The following is a 22,807-nucleotide window of genomic DNA, read 5'->3' as shown; positions in this document are numbered from 1 at the left end:
CATTAGTTTGGCAGGTATTTGGTCATAAATCAAAGAATTAATAGATTATTGAATTCAAATGTTGACCTGTTGATGGCGCTAGATGAAAAGTCATAGGATCACCAAAGCTGGTAGGATTCATCCTCTAGAACCAAGAATGTCTGTACAACATTTCCTGACACTTGAGGTGTTTCAGTCTTAACCAAAGTGGTGGACTGGCACAGCTGCGAAGCGGGAACCAGAGAATGGCGGACATTTATTTTTTTTTGGATAAACACTGAAGCAGTTATCAAAACTGTTGGCAATTCGTTTTCTGTTGATCATCGACTCAATTCATAGAATAATCATTTCAGCTTCAAACCAAAATTTGATATTTACAGGACGGATGTGTCGCTTGCTAAAAAACAGCTGGCACGAACGCGATGTCACACTGGAGAAAGAAGTGAAAGCCAGATAGCAAAGACCCCCACAGGCTAGTGTGTTCATTACACTCCACAAAACAAAACACGCAACACAATGATCATATGCAACTCCTCTGATTTTACACATCCAAGTCCGTCTACATGTGTATTACTTAGCCGGTGAAACCTTCTCGCCCTCTGCGGCTCTGGATGAACTCTGACCGGTCTGAGAAAATGTGTTTGTTGCTCTTTACACTAACACCTATAGATGTGAAGTGTGTCCTGGGGGCGGCACTAGAGGAAAGGTCATGGTGTTAAGATGGATTGAAGTTCACATAGATTCACACGGGCACAGCAGCCCCCCAGAGTCTCACCGGACAGGATGTTTAGGGGCATGTCAGGAGCCAATCGGCTCCTTTGATTGGTTAGTTGGTTCATTGTCTGCCTTTGGTTTGTCTGCTAGTTCACTCCAGAGAGTTGGTGGATGGAAGTTTTCTTTCTGGCTGTACAGGAGGTTATGTGCATCAATTAACATGTGAGTAAGTTTTGTATTTTGTGCCCTCATTGTAAATACAAGAGAGAGAGAGTGTTCGGTTGTGTTAACGCGTGTAGCTTGCTAGACCTACATGTGGCTTAGCAGACCGTGGGTTCAGCAGCTGAACTGACCCGCAGCTTGAAACATGTTAGTTCTCATTAGAAATGGACATTAACATATATTTGCAGTGTTATTGTTTATTTCTTAGCGTGAGAAAGTCGTGGAATCTTACAAGTTAATGCTTTACTACAAACAAACAGACACTTTTTCTGTTCGTAGTTTGGCTTTTCATTTTATTCTCTTTTAAGATGAATTATTTTGCATATCTGATGCTATATTGACACCCTGTGAACAAAGGGTGTGAACATAGGCCTTTCAGTGTAACTAACTGAATTTGTATTGTTTGTTATATTACAGATAATTACAGTGGTAAATCTGTTATTTGCTGTTATTCAACAACAACGTACACACCAAGTGTAAACCAGCAAAGCCTTCTCGTAAAGTACAAGAAACCTTTGAAGCATCATCCAACAGATACACCACAGAGATGAAAACCTCCCCACTTGGTGACTTTTATTGAGAGATCTCAAACACTTAATAAACACATGGGACCATTAGAAAAAAAAAGTTTATCCTCTGGGAAGCATGAGCACGGAAAATTTCATGGAAACCTGTAGATGTTGCGATATCTCACGCCGGACAAAAGTGTTAAATCAACAGACTCGTCATCTTTGAGTCTCATTGATCGTCGGGGACAAAAACAAAACCAAAAACACTGCTGCATGGTTGGACACTAGAGTTGCCGACTGTGTGTTTTACTGCTGTGTCTTAACGTAAAAGCTTTCCTGCTAAAGTGATGGAAAGCTCTATGTAGAAAACACTGCAGTGCCAACTCCAGGCAGGGTCAGGCCGTGTGTTTGTATTTGTTTACTTGTGTGTGTATGTTTGTGTGTATTTGTTTATGGTTGTGTGTGTGTCTGTTGTGGTGGATTGTATGTGCTTAGTGGTAACTGAGGCAGTGCACCTGAACTAAACCAGTCAGGCTGAAAGTTTGCATTCATAATTCATGAACACACTTTACTCAGGCAGGACAGTTACAGGGAGGTGTGTGTGTGTGTGTGTGTGTGTGTGTGTGTGTGTGTGTGTGTGTGTGTGTGTGTGTGTGTGTGTGTGTGTGTGCGCTGAACGTTGATGTAAGCAGTCTTTACATGAACACCCATATATTTGCCTTGTGTTTGTTCCTTGTGCCTTAGTTGAGTTTAGTTTGGTCTGTTTTTCATTTTTAGCAGATTTTTAAATAAAGACCTCAGATATACCCTAAAACTGTGTAACTGTGGGGGGCACGGGTGTAGGTTTGGCATCAGAAGTGCGTGGGAGCCAGTGAAGTGCTTGGGATTCTTTAACCAGAAAAAAAAAAGCACAATTTGAATTGACATACATTTGTTTTAACCTACAAAAACAGGCAGTCTAACGAAATTGGTCCCATCGGCCGACCGCAAGTCTACCAGAGGAAATTGGCTTGAATTAATTTAACTTAGAAATGATTTACCTATATCGTATTTGAAGGACTTTGCATTGATTTTTCTAATTACACATGAGAGCATACAAAACCGACTGAGGGAGTTCCCCAAGGCTCCGTTCTTGGGCCTCTTCTGTTCAACTTGTACGTGCTTCTGCAAGCTCAAATTAGAAAACAAAAAACAAATGAACAACAACAAAAAGAATAACAGTACAAAAGTACAGTATCAAGCTTCCTGTAGCCATTAATGTTACCAGTTCTCATTGGATGAGTGACAATGATTCAGCCATCTTGTGGTGTATATAAAGGCCGTTGTGTCTGTACCTCCAGATTCACAGCCCTCTATAGTTCATTAGTTTACCTTTTTATAAATGTGTCCCTGCTGCCTGCCTGTTTTCATAGTTTCATTCTCTCAGCTGTTCTGTTGCTGATTCTTGTCTAATTCTTAGTGGGTTGCGGCTTAATTTAGTCCATAAAACCGTTTTGCTTGTTTCCTTCGAGGAACCGGTAATATCAGATAACATTTCTGACAGAGACAGAACGTCAGTAATTTGCAAGATGCTGCTCATCGGTGCAACAGTTCAATTAGCATCAACAAGAGGAAATTTTCAGGCTGCAGAGGATTCACTTTATTCACCAGGGGCTACAGAGTGTGAGTCAACAGATGCATGCATCTTAAATGAGACTACATTATAGAGGAATTACTTCATTTGTCAGTTCATCCACCTTTCAAAATATTATTTACTTTAATGTGTTGACAAAAATTATAATACATTTTCAAAGGTTACTTTTTAATTTTAGTTTTAATCTCCTAATGGAAAAAAGGTTGTCAATATTTATTTATTTATTTTAATTTTAATTTCCAACATTTTGGTGAGGAAAAGACTGAGACAAAACTACGCTGGTTTTTAACAAAACATATTCAGGTGTGGAGAGATTTATTTTTATTTATTTTTATTTTTTATATACTTTTTGTTGACAAAATTAACACTGTGGTAGCGGAATATATGTGTATGTGGACACAACTTCTGTCCCAAAGCCTTTGGCCACACAAAATGTCTGCAGTGGTAATTATCTGTTTATTGGGTTACTAATTGATAGCTGCAGTATTTGCGGTACTAATGAGTAGCATTACCAGTAACAGCAGAATTAGATGGAATATTGAAACCCAGGACTCCATCATGTCAGACATTTCCTCAAAATTCAGCGAGTCTGATTTTAATGGAAATTTTAAAATCTCCAGTAAAATTTGAAAGAAATTTCTTGGACAAACAACTGGACATTGTAAAGATGGAGCTGGCGACTTTACCTCAGAGTTGATGAAGTTAATCCTCCTGAAGCAGACAGGCTGTGATTCAAACCAAACCTGAGGAAGGAAAAGTTTTATTGCTCCCACTGTGGACTTTATGCAATAAAGCCGCGACAATAACTTTTCATCTGACGATGAGCAGCTTCACAGAAAACTTTATTGTGGCTGCTTTATTGAATGAAGAACGCAGAGGGACAAATAAAGAGAGAGACGGACCGCTGTGTTTTTCCTCAGCAGACTGAGGACGCTCTGCACGTCCGATCATAAAAAACCCCTTTAATAACCTGCAGCTTTATATCTTCATCTTAAACACATGAACATGTTTTCAGCAGCATGCGTCTGTCAGGGGATGTTAGAGGCAGGAAGCAGAGGATCGATAGGCACCAGACATGACCTACTGTATCTACTCAGTTTTTCATTTGAAATTTAAATGTTTCTAAGGGTTTGTGCATTAATCTCTATTTTTTGTTATCTGTCTGTTTTGCTAACAGATAAAAGAACTTCAAAACGGGAAAGGGTAAATACTCAATTCGTTTTATTGTAGTTACAAAGAGTTTTTTAACCCAATCTGCCTCCGCGTAAATGTCCTGGATGAATTAAGATTGGTCTTGTTTCATCCAGGTGATGAGTCTGAAGATTTAAAACAGCGAGTATATGTGAATAAATCAGGAATATAGCCAAGGACGTAGGTCTGGTGTCAAAAGTGAGCGAGGGGGGAAATTATATATACTTACCTATTTATATATATATGCACATATATACATATACATACACACACACACACACACACACACACACACATATATATATATATATATATATATATATATATATAATTTCATTTCTATTAATTATGTTTAAGGTGTTAATGTGTACATTTTTGCTGTCGCTACATAGCCAACGTTAGCATTAGCGGCTGTTTACTCACCAGTCCGGAAGAAACGTTGTGAGTTCAGCATCAAAGTTCATTCCTTTAATCACCAACAGCTGCCTCCAGCGGCGGAGAGCGATGCCAAGGTTAACTTTTCTTCTTCTTCTGTTTCTATCACTTCTCTTCTTCTGCTGAGGTTAGCACGCTAACCAGCTAGCCCCGACCCGGCCTGTCCCGTAATAAAACCTTGTGGCGGTGAGTCACTGTAGCGTCCGGTCTGTCCTCAGTTCAGCATGAGAGGACGAAGCGGTAGCGCTGCTCAGAGGACGGATTCTAACCTCTGGTCTTGTAAACGCAACAACGGCTGAAGCTCTTGGCGAGGAAACAGCTGTTAATGCTGACGTTGGCTATGTAGCAAACACTTACATATAGCACCTTTAAATCAATCTAGCAAATAAGAAAAAAACTGATTTTTGCACTTTCCATGACGATGGTAGGATAAAAAAATGAATAAATTAATGAATACATAAAAATAACCAGGAAAAAAAATGAAAACAAAATGTTATGTAAACCTCCGTTGTATTTGTTCATCCACTAGCCAAATTAAAATCGTATTAATTTTACTTGATAGTAATAATGATCATATTAATCATAATAATAATAATAATATCAATAACTGTATTTATAGAGCACCTTTCAAAACACAGCTACAGAGTACTTTACAGAAAAGACAAGGAATAAAAGTAATAAATCCGAAACATGAATCTAAAACCAGATAAATGAAACCATCAGTAGATGATGTTGTCGGTGCAGCTTTACTACAAGGAGCTCTGTTTTTTTGATTGATGAGTTATTCAGGCGTCTTTTTACGAGAATGTTGAGTGTAAATGAAAATACAGATTAAACGATGTGTTTCTTTTAAGAGCATCCGAGCGAGGAGCATATCAACCTTTATGGGCGCAGATCAGTCAGACAACAATGTTCAGAGACAGTTAGCAAGAAAATCAACCTGAAACTCTGAAATATTTTGACGTCCTCTCGTCTCCTCCTCTCCTGTCATTATAAACCCCCCCAAAAAACTGAATTCCTCCTTTGCCTTCCTCCAGCTTTCCACCCAAGTCCTTTCCTGTTTTTCTCTCCTCTTTTCCCCATCCGTCCTTTTTTTCCTTCTCTTTCCCTCCTGCCACCTGGACATGTCCTTTCATTTATCTGACAACTCTACTTGTCCTTTTCGCTTTGTCTCTCCTTTCCATCCCTTGATTTACCCCCTTTTCCCCTTCGTTTCTTTCACCTATTCATCCTCTGTTTTCACTTTCTTCCCTCCTCTGCTCATGTGTTCTCTCTTCTTTTCTTCCTTTTCCAAGCCATTCATTCTTTACTCCATCTGCCTATCTTTTCCTATTTCTCCCCTTTTCTTTTTTCGCCTCACCTATCTCCTCTCCTCCTTTCTTTCCCTCGCTATACCCCCTGTTATGCCTCCCGGCCTTCCTTTCTCATTATCTCCTCCCCTCTTTCTTTCCCTAACTTTCAGTTATTTCTTCTCCTTTTTCCATTTGCTCACATTTTTTCCCACATCTCCTCCTTTCACTTCTTTCCTCCTCTCTTACTGTCTCTCCTCCCACGTCTCCTCTCTCCTCCCTCTCTCTCCCACAGCAATCCTTTCTTTTATCTCCTTTGCCTTGACAACTTCATACCTCCTTTCTCCTCCTTTTTCCTCTCCTCTCCTCTCCCCCTGGTTTGTCTCTCACTCTCTGTCTCTTTTCTGTTTGTGTGTTTTCTGACAGGACGGCCATACATGGACATGGAGTAAGGACCGCCTGACGCCTCCTCCTCACTCTTCAAAACAAAGCCGGTGTCTCTCCACCACGACCACTAATGCCCCGTCGACTTGAACAAGCGAGAGAGAGAGAGAGAGAGAGAGACAGTAAAACACACAGAGAGATAAAGGAAAATTAGAGAGGGCAAAACAGCAAGCAAAAGCAGAAAAAGAAAGAGAGGAAGGGGGAGTCTGCAGATCCATAATCTCCACAGCAGAGAAACACTTAGAGGGAGGCAGGCAACACGGGCGATTCTGTCTATCTTGCAACTTCAGGGACCATCATCACAATTTAATAAGAATTTGAAAGGCTGCGGTGCTGCAACAAATCTGTCTTCAGAGGGAGAGAGGGTGGGTGAGAGAGGTAGAGTCAAACAGAGAGAGAGCGAGAGAGAGAGACAAATGATTTAACGCTTTCCTGCCTGGATTTTTGTCTTTTTGCTCCCAGCAGCAATAAACCTGTGGCAGCAATATCAGAAAAATAACTTTATGATTATTTTACACATATTCTCCTGTTCTAAGACTGCTGAGATTTCACGACATTATTGTTTTCTATCAGGAGAGTCTGTGTTTTCAACCGGAACATCTTGTTATTTAGAAGAACCAGGCCGACAACTGCCCATAGGCTGAAAGCTTCTCATCTGCAATCGCAAAAACATTCAAAAGAGGAATATTACAGCTCACCTCCGAGATTCCTGAGAGTTTCCAGGTTTTAAAAGTGTCAGTCTTAAGCTGGAGCTCCGATTTTATTTTGGAAAGCGACAGGAAGGCTCCATCCGCGCCTAACAGAAGGACGTCAGGCCACATACCTGTCAGATGCATTGGCGTTTCCGCTCCTTCGCGACGTTCTTTTCATGGCTTGACACCTAACTGTCGTCCGACCCCTCCCTCCATCCCTCCTCCTCCCCCCTTCCTCCCCCTCAACATGTCCGACCACCTCCCCTCTAGCTGCCCCGAGCGCTCGAGGAAATCAGGGCAGGAAAAGAAGTGAGCGAAGATTTAGTTACGGCACTTAGCTAGGACTCACTAGCTCCACCCTCCCCAGAGGACAGAACTTGACTCTCTGCAGGTGGCACGCTCTGATGCAAGATGGCGGCTGGCGTGGCGACGTGGCTGCCATTTGCGCGGGCGGCGGCGGTGGGCTGGCTGCCGCTAGCCAAGAAGACGATGCCCAAACCTCCAGTGGACAACTCGTCCAGGTCAGATGAGATCCTGTACGTCAACGTCAGCGGGGTCAGGTTTCAGGTGGGTGGTGCTGCTGTCTACGGAGCGTGCTCCAAAACATGGTTTAAAAAGCGAACGTGGCTCCACTTTTGGAGCCAGTAGCCAACAAGTGGCCAGTAGCCAGTTTTTCCGGTCGAGGAAAGGTCACCAGTTACAAATGTTTCAAATGAGTGTCTCTAGAAATTACATTCAAATCGGATGAGTCTGCACTTCATGATTTACATTCAGTGGCCATGTTTAGTGCCAATGCATTAAGCAGTTTGACTTTTATGTAGAGAGAAGGAAAGTTAGGGTGGATTTGCATCCTGCAGTTAAAGATGGCCTTTTTTATTAACCATTACCATGATCTTTAGCTAACCTTAACCCTGACCATATCTTAACTGCAGTTTATCTGCCATGACTACGACGTTTCATCAATCATATCTTAGTTGTCATTCGTAGATATTTTACACAGCAAGAATTTCAAAAAATCTTAGTAAATGAAACACAGTCGCAGGTTTTGCAGAATTGCTTTTGGAGTTCTATTGACGTGGTGACTGAAATATCATTTTGCCTTTTTACGTAATCTCTGATAGAATTAATAAACGGTTTCTGTTCGTGCGCTCGGGGATGCATTAGTCTGGAGGGAAACGTCATGTATATCTGGTTTTTCATCTCAGTGCCCCGACATGACTCCGTGCCTTCACCTCTAAAGCTAAGAGTTTAGAAGAGCTGTTAAACATAACTGGCCACAGCAAATTAATGGCTCTGATAAGATAAGATCAAGTAGCAGGCGTATAGAACAAAGGGGACACGGCGTCCAGCACTGAGAGTGAGACTGATGTTATCTGTCCATCCACAGGTGCATTTATACAGAATTGATACTGGTTTTTACTTTTCTCCCGTAAATCCAGTGTTTTCTCATTTGGTTGCAACAGAATCTAACCCACGATCGACCTTGAGGTGAGGAGGTAGAAACAAACACTGTGCAGGGAGAAAGTAGTGGCAGCTCCATGTTCTGAGGGCAGGCAGGATGGACAGCTCCAGTATCTGAAACATGACGCTGCATTAATAACACCACGCAGTGAGTGGTCATCAGCCTGAACGTGTTAAGTCTGTAAGGTTTCTTTTCCGGTCCACAGTTTTGACGAGTTTAGCAGGTTCAAATATCCTTCACCATCCTACTGTTGACTCTGCTGGAATGTTATTTTCATGCAGGTTTCAGTTTCACTCACAGAAAATGTGATGCTACGTCTGTCAGTTGTTCATTCTTAACATTAACACGTGCATGCTCCAATCCAGGGCAGCCCCCTACTGAAAATACATCTCTTTGATGTCGGCTATCAAATAAAGTAAAGTCAAAGGTGCCCGGCAGAGATTTTGTTGCTCGTGTAGGAGATAAACAAAACAGGGACCCACTCATAAAAAAACTGCTCCAAAGCGCTGCGAGTGGTCAAAACCTCCACAGGGAACCTTTGTGAGATGAAGAAACGATTGTGGTTACGGTTGAAGAAAAAGGTAATATTGACCGTACGTGACAGGACGTGACTGCTGGTCTCCCACATTCAAGTTGAGTGCACCACACGCCCATCCACCAGCCCGACCTCCACATCCTTACTTACTGAGATAAATGCACCTCGGTCTCACAATGAAGTTGTTCTTCATAGTACAAGTGTTGCTGCACTTGTACACCTCACAATTTACATTCAATGCCAATGTTTAGTGGCAATAAAGGAGGTAATTCGACTGTCATGTAGAGAGGAAGAAAGTAAGGGTGTGGACGTCGGGTTGGTGGACGGACGTGTGGCATCTCTGACCTTCACGCGTCACGTCCCAGACCTGCAATAACATCTACAATAACCACAGTCTTTCTTTAACGTTACCCTTGTGCTTTAGCTGACAAGCCTTAACCAAACTTTAATTGAAGTTCTGTCTACGTGGTTATAGGGTTGTCTTCCCTGAAAAATCCTGTGCAATGTTCAATGCAACAAGTCCTCCACATTGAACAAGAAAAAACATTTTTTGTCCGTGCCTTCTAGAACGACACGTACAGTATATGGTATAAGGGTTTTCTGATCTGGTGCCCTGATCAGCAGGACGACCCCACTTGTCTGTGATTGGTTGGGTTTGGATTAGGGGAAGATAATGGTATTGTGTGGGTTTAAATAAGTACTTAGTTAAGGGGAGAGATTGCATTGTGATTCATAATTCATAAAGAGTCATAACTACGGGGAAGACCTTTGTCACTGGATTACAAAAAGACGCCGTTTGTTTCGGTGAACCGACTAATGCTAATGCAGTTGCAACCACTGTCACCTTTTTTAAAACCACAGTATGGTTAAGGTTGAGGGTGCGGTTACAGAAAACGGCGATCATTAATTAGAGGGCTGTGATGTGCTCAGATGTGCTCCACACCCAAACACCCCCCTGACCACCTCTTATCAACATAAACGTCCCACTGCTTCTTGCATGTTGCCACTGGGGGGGAAATTAAGCCCTGCAGATTCGTCCAATATGAATGTAAATCCCAGGGATGCTGGGCTGCTTCCTGACAAATTACTGACCCTTTTTAGCAACCTCACAGTTTTGTCCATAAGAGTGTGTATGCTCTACATTCAGATTCATCAATTGCTCAGGTAGGTGTGTAGATCTTAAACCCCCAGTGGTGGACAAGTGTCCCGAAGGCTCCAACACTAGGTTGAACAATATCAACACACCATTTCATAGGGTGAACTGTAGTTCTTCTGAATTTACATGAACCCCCCACTGAACGACTCTTTCATGTTGTATCTCTAGAACTGCTTCACCGGCAGCTCCGTAAGCAGTGCAGAAGATCTGTTAATGGCATTGATTTGCAATTGTTCTGCATGAATTTTAAACCGTCACATTTTAGTGGCCGTTACGATTAATTTCCATTGGATTAACTGAGCTGGGTACGTTTTTTTGTTCGGCTGAAAATGATTAAAACTAAAAAGTGCAGCAATATATAAAGTAAATATCTTACTGCTCACATGAGTTGCATCCTCACTTTCATCATCAGGTATAACACCAGGGGACCTCTATCCAATAACCTCCGATGTTATATCAACTATGAATCACACTGAAGTGGTTCTGTGGCTGCTGTCTCTCTTGTGCATCACAATACACCATTATTTTTGGGTCAATCTCTTTTATTCACTTCTGTCACATTGTACATATTGACCACTGCCTTAATCTCATTGTCTGCCTTATCTTATTTTTTTACAGCAAGTATTCCTAAATTAAAGCTGCAAGGCTTTTCAAAGGGATGTTGATGAACATGTGGGGTGTTTTGGAGTTAATTCTTTATGTAACAGAGCATAAGCAGATGCACAGATGGACACAGGCATACACATGTTAGATACTCACTTTCTCATAAGTAGAGGAAGATTTCATGCACAGATTTAGTACATGTTCTATGCAGGCCTTGACGAACTCCGGGTTTTATCCTTCAAGCTGATGTGTGAAAAGGTTCTCAATGCTACACTACTCATGAACCTCAGCAGATGATATCAAGGGTGCTACAGCACAATATTCGGACAGTACACTTTGCTGCTGCAATCAGGTACTGCTGCAAAATATTTCCAAAATCCAAAAGTGGTTTGATTCAGCTGCCCGGCAACAGAAACAGCTCTCTGATTGGATTTCTCTCATAGCAATGCTGGGACTGGGACTTGTAGTTGACTCTAGAAGTTGTAATTCACACAGTCTTGTACGGTTGGCGTTTTGAATAAAGCAGGATTAGTTATAGTTAGTTAGTAGTGACTATAAGCGCAAGACCTGTCCAAGTGTTTAGAACAGTCATCACCTAACATTGTCTATGAGGAAAAGTAAAAGAACCGTCACTTCCAGAACTACTCTCAGAGACTGATGTTGCTCCAATGTGCCCTAGCTTAGCTCCTACTTCGACTGCTGGAAGTTTGTAAATACCGTACGTCTAATCAGCGCATTGATGTGCATCTGGGCAGAAATAATAACAAAATGGCCCCATAACAAAAATAGATTTGGGTGACTTTCTGCTGTACTTTCTGCTGCAGTGGCAGAACAGGAAAGAAGTGCTAGTCAGGCCTGTGACTTTGTCCTAATTTCCAAAAACAAAATACAGCAGCTTGAAGTTCCAGTAAAAAAAAAAAAAAATAGATGGAATATAAAACAATACCATCAAGGCATAAAACAGGCCCTACTTCACTTATACCATCAGTTGGTGATGGTTAAATGCTCTAATCTTACTCAACATCCCAGTAACTCCTTCAAATGGAACTTGTGTGTTTGTGTTTTTAACTTTGTGTGTAAGGTTTCATGCTCTATAGGATAAAATGATGCTCTACTATGTTACATTGGTTAAACTCAAGAGAAGTTCTAATATTTGAACGCTGCCTTAAAATACATTTTTGATAGGTAGGTAATTAAATTGTTTAGGACATGTCGACTTATTTGATCAAAATTGTAACTATACTGGGCCTCAGTAGAGTGCGTACTCCCGCAGAGGCGAAAAATGCCCTATCTCTCAATTGTAAGGGGAGTGATAAACAATTCCTTGATCCACTCCTTAAACCTGATCTGCACTAAAACCTAATGGGTTCCTCCCTGGCCGATGCCCCATCCCTCCAACAAGTTTGGTGCCAATCCACTCTTTAGTTTTGACAAATAAAAAAGAAAGCAACAAACAGACACAGGTGAAAACATAACCTCCTTGGTGCAGGTAACTACCAAAAAGAATTCATTTTCTCCACACTGAACAGGAATTTATGGTGCCAACTGACAATGTCAGTACTCTAATTTCTCTGGTAATATCTGTGTGGGTGAGCATTAAAAATAGATTATGATATCATTTTACTTCCAACAAGCTAAAAAATGCTCAACCAGCCTGGGTCAGTATTAGTAGCCATTGTTAGCCTCATCAGTATCAACAGAACTCTGAGGTTACAGGAGTCGTTGCCATGAGTTTTGATAGTCTGGTTATTTGCTTTCACCACATCTGAATGAAAAGACAGCTAACTCTAGCAAATCCCTCTCTTTTCTATAATGAAGTTCGAATACAACACTGAGTTTGTGAGAGCTCCTGATAGTTCAGCAAGTAACTGTTAGTGCAAGCTAGGCTAACTAGCTTGCACTTTCTATGTGAAATATGTTCCGTAGTACGATGGGTCCAAACAAATGTTTAATGTTGTAAAGGGGCAGACATATTAAATCCCTGATGGTTTGTAAGACTATGCAGACTTTTTCAAAAAGGGAAAGATTACTTCGCCAAGGCAGCAAGTCGTCCAACAGTTCACAATGCTAGTGAGCAAGCTAGGCCAACTACCTTCCACTTTCTGTGTAGAATACAACCTTCACAACATTGATGGGTCTTCTCTAAATTTGAACGTTGTTATAGGACAAAAATGTTGAGCAATGTTGTATTCCTTTCGCAAAAAGTGAGGAGAATTAATAATTCAGTTAAACGCTAAATGTCAGGGTACCTCCCAGCCTGTGAAATCTCATCTATCAGAAAAATTTTATTTAGAAATTTGTGACTAAAACTACACTGGATCGTTTATATGAACTCTTCTTATGAACACACTACAGACAAGACATTCAAAATCACCAGAAACTGGGATCAGCTGTTATTAGCCCCTCATTGGCTTGTTCTTGTGCACTCAGCCAAATTGCAGCATTTCTGATTTTCTTTGAGGGCATCTTATTCTCTGCCAGATGCCCATGATGGTGCTATTGCTGTGAGATTAAAAATGTCTATTCTATTTTGTTCTTCTCCGTTCCGCGCTTCCAGACGTGGAAGAACACTCTAGATCGTTATCCTGACACGCTGCTCGGTTCTTCAGAGAAGGAGTTTTTCTACAATGAGGACACACAGGAGTACTTCTTCGACAGAGACCCTGAAATGTTCCGGCACATTCTGAACTTTTACCGCACCGGGAAGCTCCACTACCCGAGACACGAGTGTATCCAGGCCTTCGACGAGGAGCTGGCTTTCTACGGCATCGTGCCAGAGATCATTGGAGACTGCTGCATGGAGGTAAACCTGTACTTTCTGGTATTCTTTGCTCTGGCAGTTTCAAAATGACACTGATTGACAGTAAAGGCAGAGCTACAGAATATATTTGAATGTCTGTGGGTCACAAATAATCTCTTGAATACACCAGGTTGAGGTTTTAGCAAACGTAAGGAAAGGCTTGGCTCTGTTGTGGCATTTAAAAGTTGAAGTGATAGGCCTCAAGTGAGCGTTACAACATTACTTTTCCTTTTATTGACTGGCCTGCATGATGTGTGCTAGGGTTGCCTGCAACATGAGGAAAATATATTACTTTAATTGACATTGTGGCTTAAATATGGACTCACAGTTTACATAATGTTTTTGCTCGATTAATTTTGACAAAGAATAATACAACATTTTTAAATTAAATCCCATTGTAGCAGTAATGCAAGCCACAGTGTTTGTCCTGACAAGGCATGATTACCGGGTGTCTCTGATGCACGTTCAGTAGATCCTGACGATGTGTGGATTTCATTGTCTCCTCTGAGCCACTGACAGAAGAGTTCAGGAATATCTATGAATATTAGAGCTGGGTATAGGATCTCAACACTTTCTCAACAGTACTGAACAAAATGCGTCCACAGATTTGAATGGTGAAAAGTGTCACGTATCAATTGATTACTTGGTCAGATTGTTGGCTTTGTTGACTCATTGATCAGATTCTTCATGATTTGAATTAGCAATCTTTTCTAACTTTAGACTATTTTCTGTTTAGACAAACTATGTACCAGGACAATCATAGGTCAGTTTGCTGCATTTTGTTGGAGTTGTATGACAAATTTGCACAAAACCAAACAGGTGGTTGATTCCTTTTGATTCTGCTGCTTCTTGCAAACCAAAGGCTTAATTTTGTGTGATGTAAAGAAATCTTTGATTTGATTCTTTTGTTTGACCAGTGAAATCTGTGCCATGAACTGAAAATAATTATTTAATCATGTAGTGTAGATCAGTAACGAATACAGTGTGTGGATGAGTGTAACCTTAACCAAACTGGAGGGTGAAGGCCTGGGAGCCAGTTCAGTAAACTGAGGGCCAAGCTGCTCAGGTGTAGGTAACCCCCCCCCCAAACTCTGCTCATTGGTTCCCCAACCAGAAAACTAACAGGAAGCAGACAAGGGGGGCACATCACACCGTTTACTGAAAGCCCGCAGCTGCTTCACAGTAAAAGCCCTCCTTGTTTCATTCCTTGGTTCCATCAAATTTCTGGCATCTAGAAGACTTTTACTTTGAAACAACTGCCGGCACGGGGTGTACATGGACTTCCCTCAGCTGGCCTGGGATGCTGCTGTTGCTCACAAAGAGTGGGTTTTGTTAGTAGACTTTGTTGCAGCACAACACAGTCCAGTAAAGAAGGTCAGCAGCTTCCACTTTTAGGAACCTCTGTTGCTGTGATACTGCAGACCTTCCAGGTCTGTTTATAATGCCTGCACCATTTGTAGTTCCTTAGGTGGGTGCTGTGACCTTTGACCTTTGATTGTTTCCTAATGGCGTTTGGTCGTGCTGCTGCCGCACTCATTAACTCTCTCTGGAGAAGAGCATCGTCAGCCAGATGACTCCGGTGTAAAAGCATTGATAGATCCGAGGGGGCTCACCAACCAGCGCTGCTCTCAAACCCCATTCTCGAACTCTGTCTCATTAAGACAGCAGGGATCCTCCTGAAACACCTGCAGCTCAAATACAATCTGATTTGGCTCTTTATTGCTACTGATTTTATCGAGCTTCAAACCCCGTCTTAATGCATGTGATTTATTTAAAGAGTCAAGCCATTTGTCTCCTCACTCTCTGAACAACAAATCATCCTCAGAGCTCTTTATATTATCTTTTTATACTAGCCTTGTCTTCAGAGGCTTTTATATCTTTATAACCTTGTTTTTATAACTGACCTGTGACTCGTGAATGAGTAATTGTTCTTTACTTCTTCAGATATGGCAGACTTGATCGAGTTCACACATGTTGACTCAACTGTGAGAAATTCTAATGTCTGGATTTCTTTTTTTTAGTAACTGAACACCTCCACAGTTTCCCACATGAAACAGTCCATGTGATTTTTATTTTTATTCCTCTAGTAATTACACAGACCTTATTGTTTTTCTGCAGCTCTTCATCATCTTCTCTCTGGGTTTTTGGTCAGGTTGTGTCCTGGCCTGTCATCTCGGATTTCAAGCAAAATATTTTGAGCCAGACATTTCATTTCCTGCCAGAGCAGTTTATTAGTTTCTGTGGCTGCTCCTAGCTGTGGCTTAAGGTTATCACTGTTCATGGGTCGCTATCTTGTTAACAGCTAGCAAGCAGGTAGCCTTAATGAACCAGGGCTAAGGGCAAATCACTTATTCACATTACGCAACACAAAGTGAGATATTTGTACTTTGGTGAAAATTGAACCCAAACAACTAAAAGACCCCACTGGTAATTTGGCAATGCCGTCAATGCTATTCCCATTTTTAGTTTGCTTTCTCGTTAACAGCCGACAGCTGGCGGAAGCAACAGGCTAGCATGGTGTAGTGATACAAATACCCTGCTCATGTCGTATAGTTCAGACCATAATTACGAGCAGTAAATTCTCAAGCGAGAGAAACTCTTCATGTAAATTAGAGGTGGAGATAATGGTAGCGTCAGCAAACCTCAGGCAAAATGGCTGCAGTTAGCAGGACTACCATTAATCACGTTAAATTAACTATGTTAAAACATCTGTGTCAGTTGTTAATTTAATACAAAGGAGCATTTCCTCTTATATTGTGACTACACTGCACAGATACATACATGAATGCTACATGAACACAGTCACGCATCACTGTGAAAACTTTTGTCGTTCTACAGACTGCAGTCTAGTCAGTCTAGTCTGAGCCTTTTTTCTTCTAATAATTTTGATTAATTATCAAAGTAAATATAGTGATGTAGCTTCGGTCGAGCTTGTCCGCTGCAGGAAGAAATGCTAGCTACATATAGCAGCACTACTCTTTTTTTCTACTTTTTAAAAAGCTCTCTAACTTGGCTCTAGTGTTCAGTTAATGGCTGAGAAACCACCAGTTAAACAACAGTTAGCTAACTTCTTAGCCATCAGATTTAATGGTGGTCATGACAGGTGGTGGCCGAGCAGGTTTCGCTCCCCCAGCCTTCTTAACTGTCCCTACAAAAAAAGCTGTAAAAGCTGTAACAGCACTAACTTGTCATCAGACACACGGTGTGATGGATAAACACTAATCTCGTTTTCCCCCCACCCCCTCCCTCTCTCTGCGAAGGAATACCGAGACAGGAAAAAGGAGAACCAGGAGCGTCTGGCAGAGGACACGGAGGCCAACGAGGCGATGGACGCCCCCCTCCCTCCGCACAGCACCTCCAGGGAGCGTCTGTGGCGAGCCTTCGAGAACCCCCACACCTCCACCATGGCGCTGGTCTTCTACTACGTCACTGGCTTCTTCATCGCCGTCTCCGTTATCGCCAACGTGGTGGAGACGGTCCCCTGCCGGCCTCCCAAAGGCAGCGTCAAAGACCTTCCCTGCGGGGAGAAATACCAGCTGGCCTTCTTCTGCATGGACACGGCCTGCGTGCTCATCTTCACCTTTGAGTACCTGATGCGTCTGTTCGCCGCGCCCAGCCGCTGTAAGTTCATGCGCTCGGTGATGTCGGTGATCGACGTGGTGGCCATCATGCCCTACTACATCGGCCTGGTGATGCCCGAGAACGAGGACGTGAGCGGCGCCTTCGTCACTCTCCGGGTTTTCCGCGTTTTCCGGATCTTCAAGTTCTCGCGTCACTCGCAGGGTTTGAGGATTTTGGGCTACACGCTGAAGAGCTGCGCCTCCGAGCTCGGCTTCCTGCTCTTCTCCCTCACCATGGCCATCATCATCTTCGCCACCGTCATGTTCTACGCCGAGAAGGGCACCAAGGGCTCCACCTTCACCTCGATCCCGGCCTCCTTCTGGTACACCATCGTCACCATGACAACACTCGGGTGAGTTATCCGTTTCATGTCGTGCGTCTGCTGACTGCTGTGATATCGGACATAAAACAGATTTTATTTTTGCTGCCGATGACCGCTGTTAATATCATCACCACGGCAACTCGAGTGTGTGTTCCTCGAGTCAGGACATGGATATATCATTATTATTGGTTACGGAGGAGAGTTTTACTCTCTGTTTCCACCATGAAAAGAGATGAAGTGCGAAAAACCAAAAACTGTGTGTGTGTGTGTGTGTGTTTTCACGTTGCTTCTCGAGTACGGTGGTGTATCTTCACCCTGCTGCCGCCCACACACACTCATTGCTTCCATGTGGATGGGAGAGCGTGCGGGCCTGTGTGTGTGCGAGGATGGTGGTGTCTTCACCCTGCAGCTCTCCAGCACTGATCTATTATCTGCTGTTCAAAGAGCCCTTGGAAACATCAGAAATAGAGAGTGAGTCAGGAATGTGCCGTGCTCCGACCGAACCCCCATACTGCTTTTTTACACACACACACACACACACACACACACACACACACACACACACACACACACACACACACACACTTAACGTCTCTTCTCTATTTGACTCTATACTCCTACCTGTCTGTGAATGGAGAGAAAGAGAAAGAACATTTGAGTTCAAAAGGTGTGAATGGGAAAGTGTGAATCGAAGTGAATGACTCGAACAGTTCAGTGCTGTAGTAAACCAGCTGCAGTGTGAAACTGCACAGAGCCTTGAGACACTGATGCAGTTGAAAGGTCGGCTTATTTTTTGTGGAAACTAAGCGTTGTTGTTCAGCGCAAGGCTGTGTATCGATTTTCACTACTTTTTGTGTCTTTAACACTGAAGTGTCTTTCACACCTGTAGTTTGGTTCACTTGGTCTGGACCGAAGGAATTAACTAGCAACTATCCACTGTTGTGTTTTAGTTCTGGTTTTGTTTCATGCTCGCGACGAATTATCAAAAATGAACCACGAGCTGTAAAAACGACGTCAGACAGACGACTGGCAGGGACGGGAGATAAATTCACTTCATTCGGTGTTGAGCTCTTGGCCCCAAGCTTGAAAGACAAATTGAAATTTAATTTTTGGTAATATCGCTGAGCCCTGCTGACAGGGAGCTCATTGATTGGACAGTTTTCATCAGTGCACATCAACCCACAAGAGGAAAATCAAGTTGCGTTGACTGGTTTCCTGTCAGTCACTAGATTTGAACGTTTTCACAAGGAACTCCCCAAGTAATAACTGATTATCAGCATTAGTAGCTCGGACTGTCACCGGACCACATCTGTCAGAAATAATGTCAAACAGTTAGAAACAGGAGAAAAGAGGCGTCTTGCGTTGTGACAGCTGACCAGCCCAGAGAGGAGGCCGGCTCCTCCTCAAAGTGCAAAAGACTTGTCACTTCGTTTCAGGTTTCATTTTCTCCAAGGTGAGTGTGAGTTGCCGGTTTTCTCTTTTTCATGTCAGTTTAAATGGAATCAATTTGTGTCTGGGATTGTTACTGAATCTTTGGGCTCTGGAAACTGATGGTGGATGTCTGTTACTAACTCTTACATTTCACAGACTAAATGTTTTCTTCAATCAATAATCCATTGAATGGATGATAATAAAACAATGAGTTGCAGATGCAGTGCTGTACAGCTGAAGGAAACCTCTGTAAGGCCACCGACTGGAGATTGGAGACTTTTATTCTGAAAGTCCCCCCTCCTCCCCTCTCCCGTCAGTCTAGAGGTCCATTAGTTATCAGCAGGGAGAGGCCCGGCCTCCAAATGGATTCAGCAAACCGTAACCCAGGCTTTTACCTCCCCTCTCGCCCCCCCTCCTCATCCTCACCTCTTTCTGCACTCAGTGACTCTCTGTTTCCTTCTAGGGAGTATCTCTCTGTTTGTCCTCACCCCTCTTCCTCTCCTTCTAGTATCAAAAGGGAGTTTTGCTTGTAGATCGTGGTGGGAGGAGCAGCATAAAATCACAGATTAAAACAATTTCCTATTTTCTGTCACAGATTTGCGTTTACCATGAGTTGGATCTGTCTTTCGTCTCTCACAGTGCCTCAGACGTTGCTGATCAGATTTCCAGAAAATTTCAGAAGATGATTCAGACAAACTGTTCTGTTCCAGCGAAATATTGATTTCATTGATTGGATTTGTACAGATCACGCAGATCCAGATGTGGCACATAAAGAGAAGCAGATAAATAAGAAAAATCTTAGCTTCTGGGACAACTCTTTCATGTTTCCCCTGACTAGAGTTTAGGTGTAGGCCTGTTTATCACGCTGAGGGTGTTTAGTTTTGGTCAAAGTTAAATCGTGTGGTAAAGCAGCTGTGAAAAGCCACTGTTTAAAAAAAACACTCTATCGTTGCCTGTGAATTATTCAAAAAGCTTGCTTCATTGGAGATGTCAGGTGTTGGCTGCTGAGGTTGTTTTTTTTTTTTTTCCATCCATCAATTTGCACCAATTATCTGGGACGTGGTGACAGCAGGAGAAGCACGGTAGCCAAGATATCCTTCTCTCGAGCTACATCCGCAGAGGTGTTTGCAGACCAGATGGGATACATAAATCCCTTCAGTGTGTTCTGGGTCTTCCCCGGGGTTCCTACCAGTTGGATGTACCTGGAAAACCTCCACAGAGTGGAATCCCGGAGGCATCCTGATCAGATGCCAAAAGCAACCAACTTCGGATGTGAAGGAGCAGCGCCTCTATTCCGAGCTCCTTTCAGTTGTTCAAGCTCCTCACCCTGTCCCCAGAGGAGACTGTCCTCTCAAGAGAAATGACAGAATCCGTCCTTTCAGCAAATGCCCGAAAACGTCTGTTTACATTCTAGTGACAGTCCCTGCAGCGGATGCAGTAATTATGACAGCTGAGCTTTGACAGTGTGACGTTGTTACGTAGCAACAAAGTCCCCAGAGGCAGGAGGTTGGGGTGGATGGATGGGTCAACAAAATGTGGGACCCAACACAGGAGACCACTTTCCCTTTGTACTGAAAGGGTAGATGCTTCAGTAATGCTAACACACCACTGAAGTTTCAGTCATTACTGGGGTCATTTCCACCACAATGACTGATATAGAATTGCCCGAGTAAGGAGGAGCCCAGCGACCCAGCAAAGGAAACTCATTTTGGCCGCTTGTAGCCACAATCTTATTTTTTCAGGCACAATCCAAAGCTCAGGACTAGAGCAGAGGTTTGGAACATAGATTGACCATAGACTGGTACAGTTCTGACTCTTTCCTGAATTTTCAACCTCAGTGGTGAAAAAGACCCCGAGAACCTTGAGCTCCCTGACTTGGGGTAACATCTCCAGGGTTTCAATTCAATGAACGATTTCAATGCAGTTCAGTTTTATTTATATAGCAGCCAAATCATAACGGAGGTTATCCCAGGGCACTTTTCCTATAGAGCAGGTCTAGGCCTCTTCTTAGTTATATTTACAGAGACCCAACATTCTCCCAGATCTGATCTCAAAAAAGCTGATTGTTAATGCATCCAAGAATCATTCGAGACAGATATAAAAATCAAATATCTACTCACTGTCTGATTTTCTTAATACATCCGCAGTCTGTCTCCTCCGCCCTTCTGATAAATGCAGTTCACGCGTGTGTTTGTGTTAGCTTATGGATAGTTGCTAGATAACACTAGCTAAACTCTTATTATTGTAACTAGTAATGTAAAAAGAATGCAGATGTGGATGCACGTCATTTTCACGTTATCAGTGTTTTCAAAATTAACCCTTTTAGTGCGGACAGGGTCTCAGATAACACTGGAAGTTTACTGCAAAACCAGAACTTTGAAATTAAAGCAAACTAAATGTTGGTTGTGATGCGTCAACATCAAGTTTCAAGTGTCTAAAAGTTGGTTTTTAGAAGAAGTGACACCAATGTCAGGCTGGAAGGAAGGAAATCAGTCTGAAACTGATGAATGATTTGGCAAATGATCAGCATGAATGTAAATGTGTTTTTGTAATTTAGTTTGCTAAAACATGAAAAAACAGGGGAGTTTTAGTGTTCTGTGATGTCTTAAAGGATTTAACAGAATCATGATCGACTTTCAGAAACTTTTATTGATCAAATTTAGCATGACACATGTTTTCCTCCCAGGTTTTCTCTCCTCTCTTCTTCGTTCATCTTCCTCCCCTTCATCCTTCTCTTTTCCTTCTCCCCACTCCTCTTTCTTTCTCTGCTCTTTGTATTTTCTTCTCTCACCTCCTCCCACCTCTTCCTCCACCCCATTCCTCTCCCCACTCTCCTTTCCTACGGTCCGATCTGCTCGTTTGTTTCTCTTTGTGCAGGTCGTTATCATTGTTTTTCATTGTGCTTCTCTTATTGCTTTGGTCCTGTGTTTTATCACTGTGCAAATAAACTGGAAGTGAAATCATAAACCCACTGCAGCACCTCCAGAAGCAATATATGTGAGGGGAAACATAATCTACTGGAGTTCATTCAGAGAGCCGCTGCCAGGAAAACATGCAGACGGTTTGTGTCTGGACTTCAGATAATCCTTGTTTTCCTTCAGGTGGTCCGATAACAAAAACCTTTCAATTGAACAGTTAATGGTTCATTTCACAGGGGAAATCTTTCACTCATCCATTGATGAGCTTAAATTATCTCACATGGATTTTCTCTTAATGGACAGCTGGAAAATAGAGCGCAGATACAACAAATAACCCTGAATAGGATGTATAATACATATATATATATAAGGACTCTGTAGGGCAGTTTCAAATACAAAAAATAAAATAATTACAGACATAAAACACTGTTGAAAATATTAGAAACGGAGATTACGATTCAGATCAAAACAAGCTACTTTGATACTGTACACAGTGAAGCTACAAGCTGGATTTAAATATATTTGCCTCCTCCACAGGAGTAGCAGCAACATGTCTGGGCTACGACAGCTACAAAGAAACCATGTAGAGCTCAGTCACTTCTTAAAACAGCTGCTCACTGTAGTTTTTTAACCAACATACAGGAGGAAATGGTGCATTTGTTGGGGACTATTTTCACTGGCGGATTACTCCACGTTTGGTGCTGTAGTGAGTATTTCAGTGCCTCCGGATTGGTTGGTTTTACACCCACCTGGACCTCTTTCATCTGATGGATGGTTTTGGGTGGCTTGTGGAACATTTGGGCCACTTTTCTTACCATTCAGGTGGTTATCACCAATGAAAAGTTAGACTG

General features: G+C 42.4%; 1 protein-coding gene across 1 annotated transcript in view; it reads left to right on the top strand.

Moving 5' to 3' along the window:
* Positions 1-7,519: 7,519 nt before the first annotated feature.
* The window catches only part of kcnd1 (potassium voltage-gated channel, Shal-related subfamily, member 1), a 59,754-nt gene continuing 44,466 nt past the window's right edge, over positions 7,520-22,807 (top strand). Inside the window, exons 1-3 of the mRNA XM_040153316.1 lie at positions 7,520-7,675; positions 13,422-13,667; positions 16,925-17,637. Of these exons, the coding sequence (XP_040009250.1) occupies positions 7,520-7,675; positions 13,422-13,667; positions 16,925-17,637 (1,115 nt within the window). The remainder of the gene's footprint in view (positions 7,676-13,421; positions 13,668-16,924; positions 17,638-22,807) is intronic.

The sequence above is a fragment of the Xiphias gladius genome, chromosome 18, assembly GCF_016859285.1.
Source record: "Xiphias gladius isolate SHS-SW01 ecotype Sanya breed wild chromosome 18, ASM1685928v1, whole genome shotgun sequence".
Taxonomy (NCBI): domain Eukaryota; kingdom Metazoa; phylum Chordata; class Actinopteri; order Istiophoriformes; family Xiphiidae; genus Xiphias; species Xiphias gladius.
The sequence above is the reverse complement of the archived record's forward strand: the minus strand, read 5'-3'. Positions and strand labels throughout refer to the sequence as shown.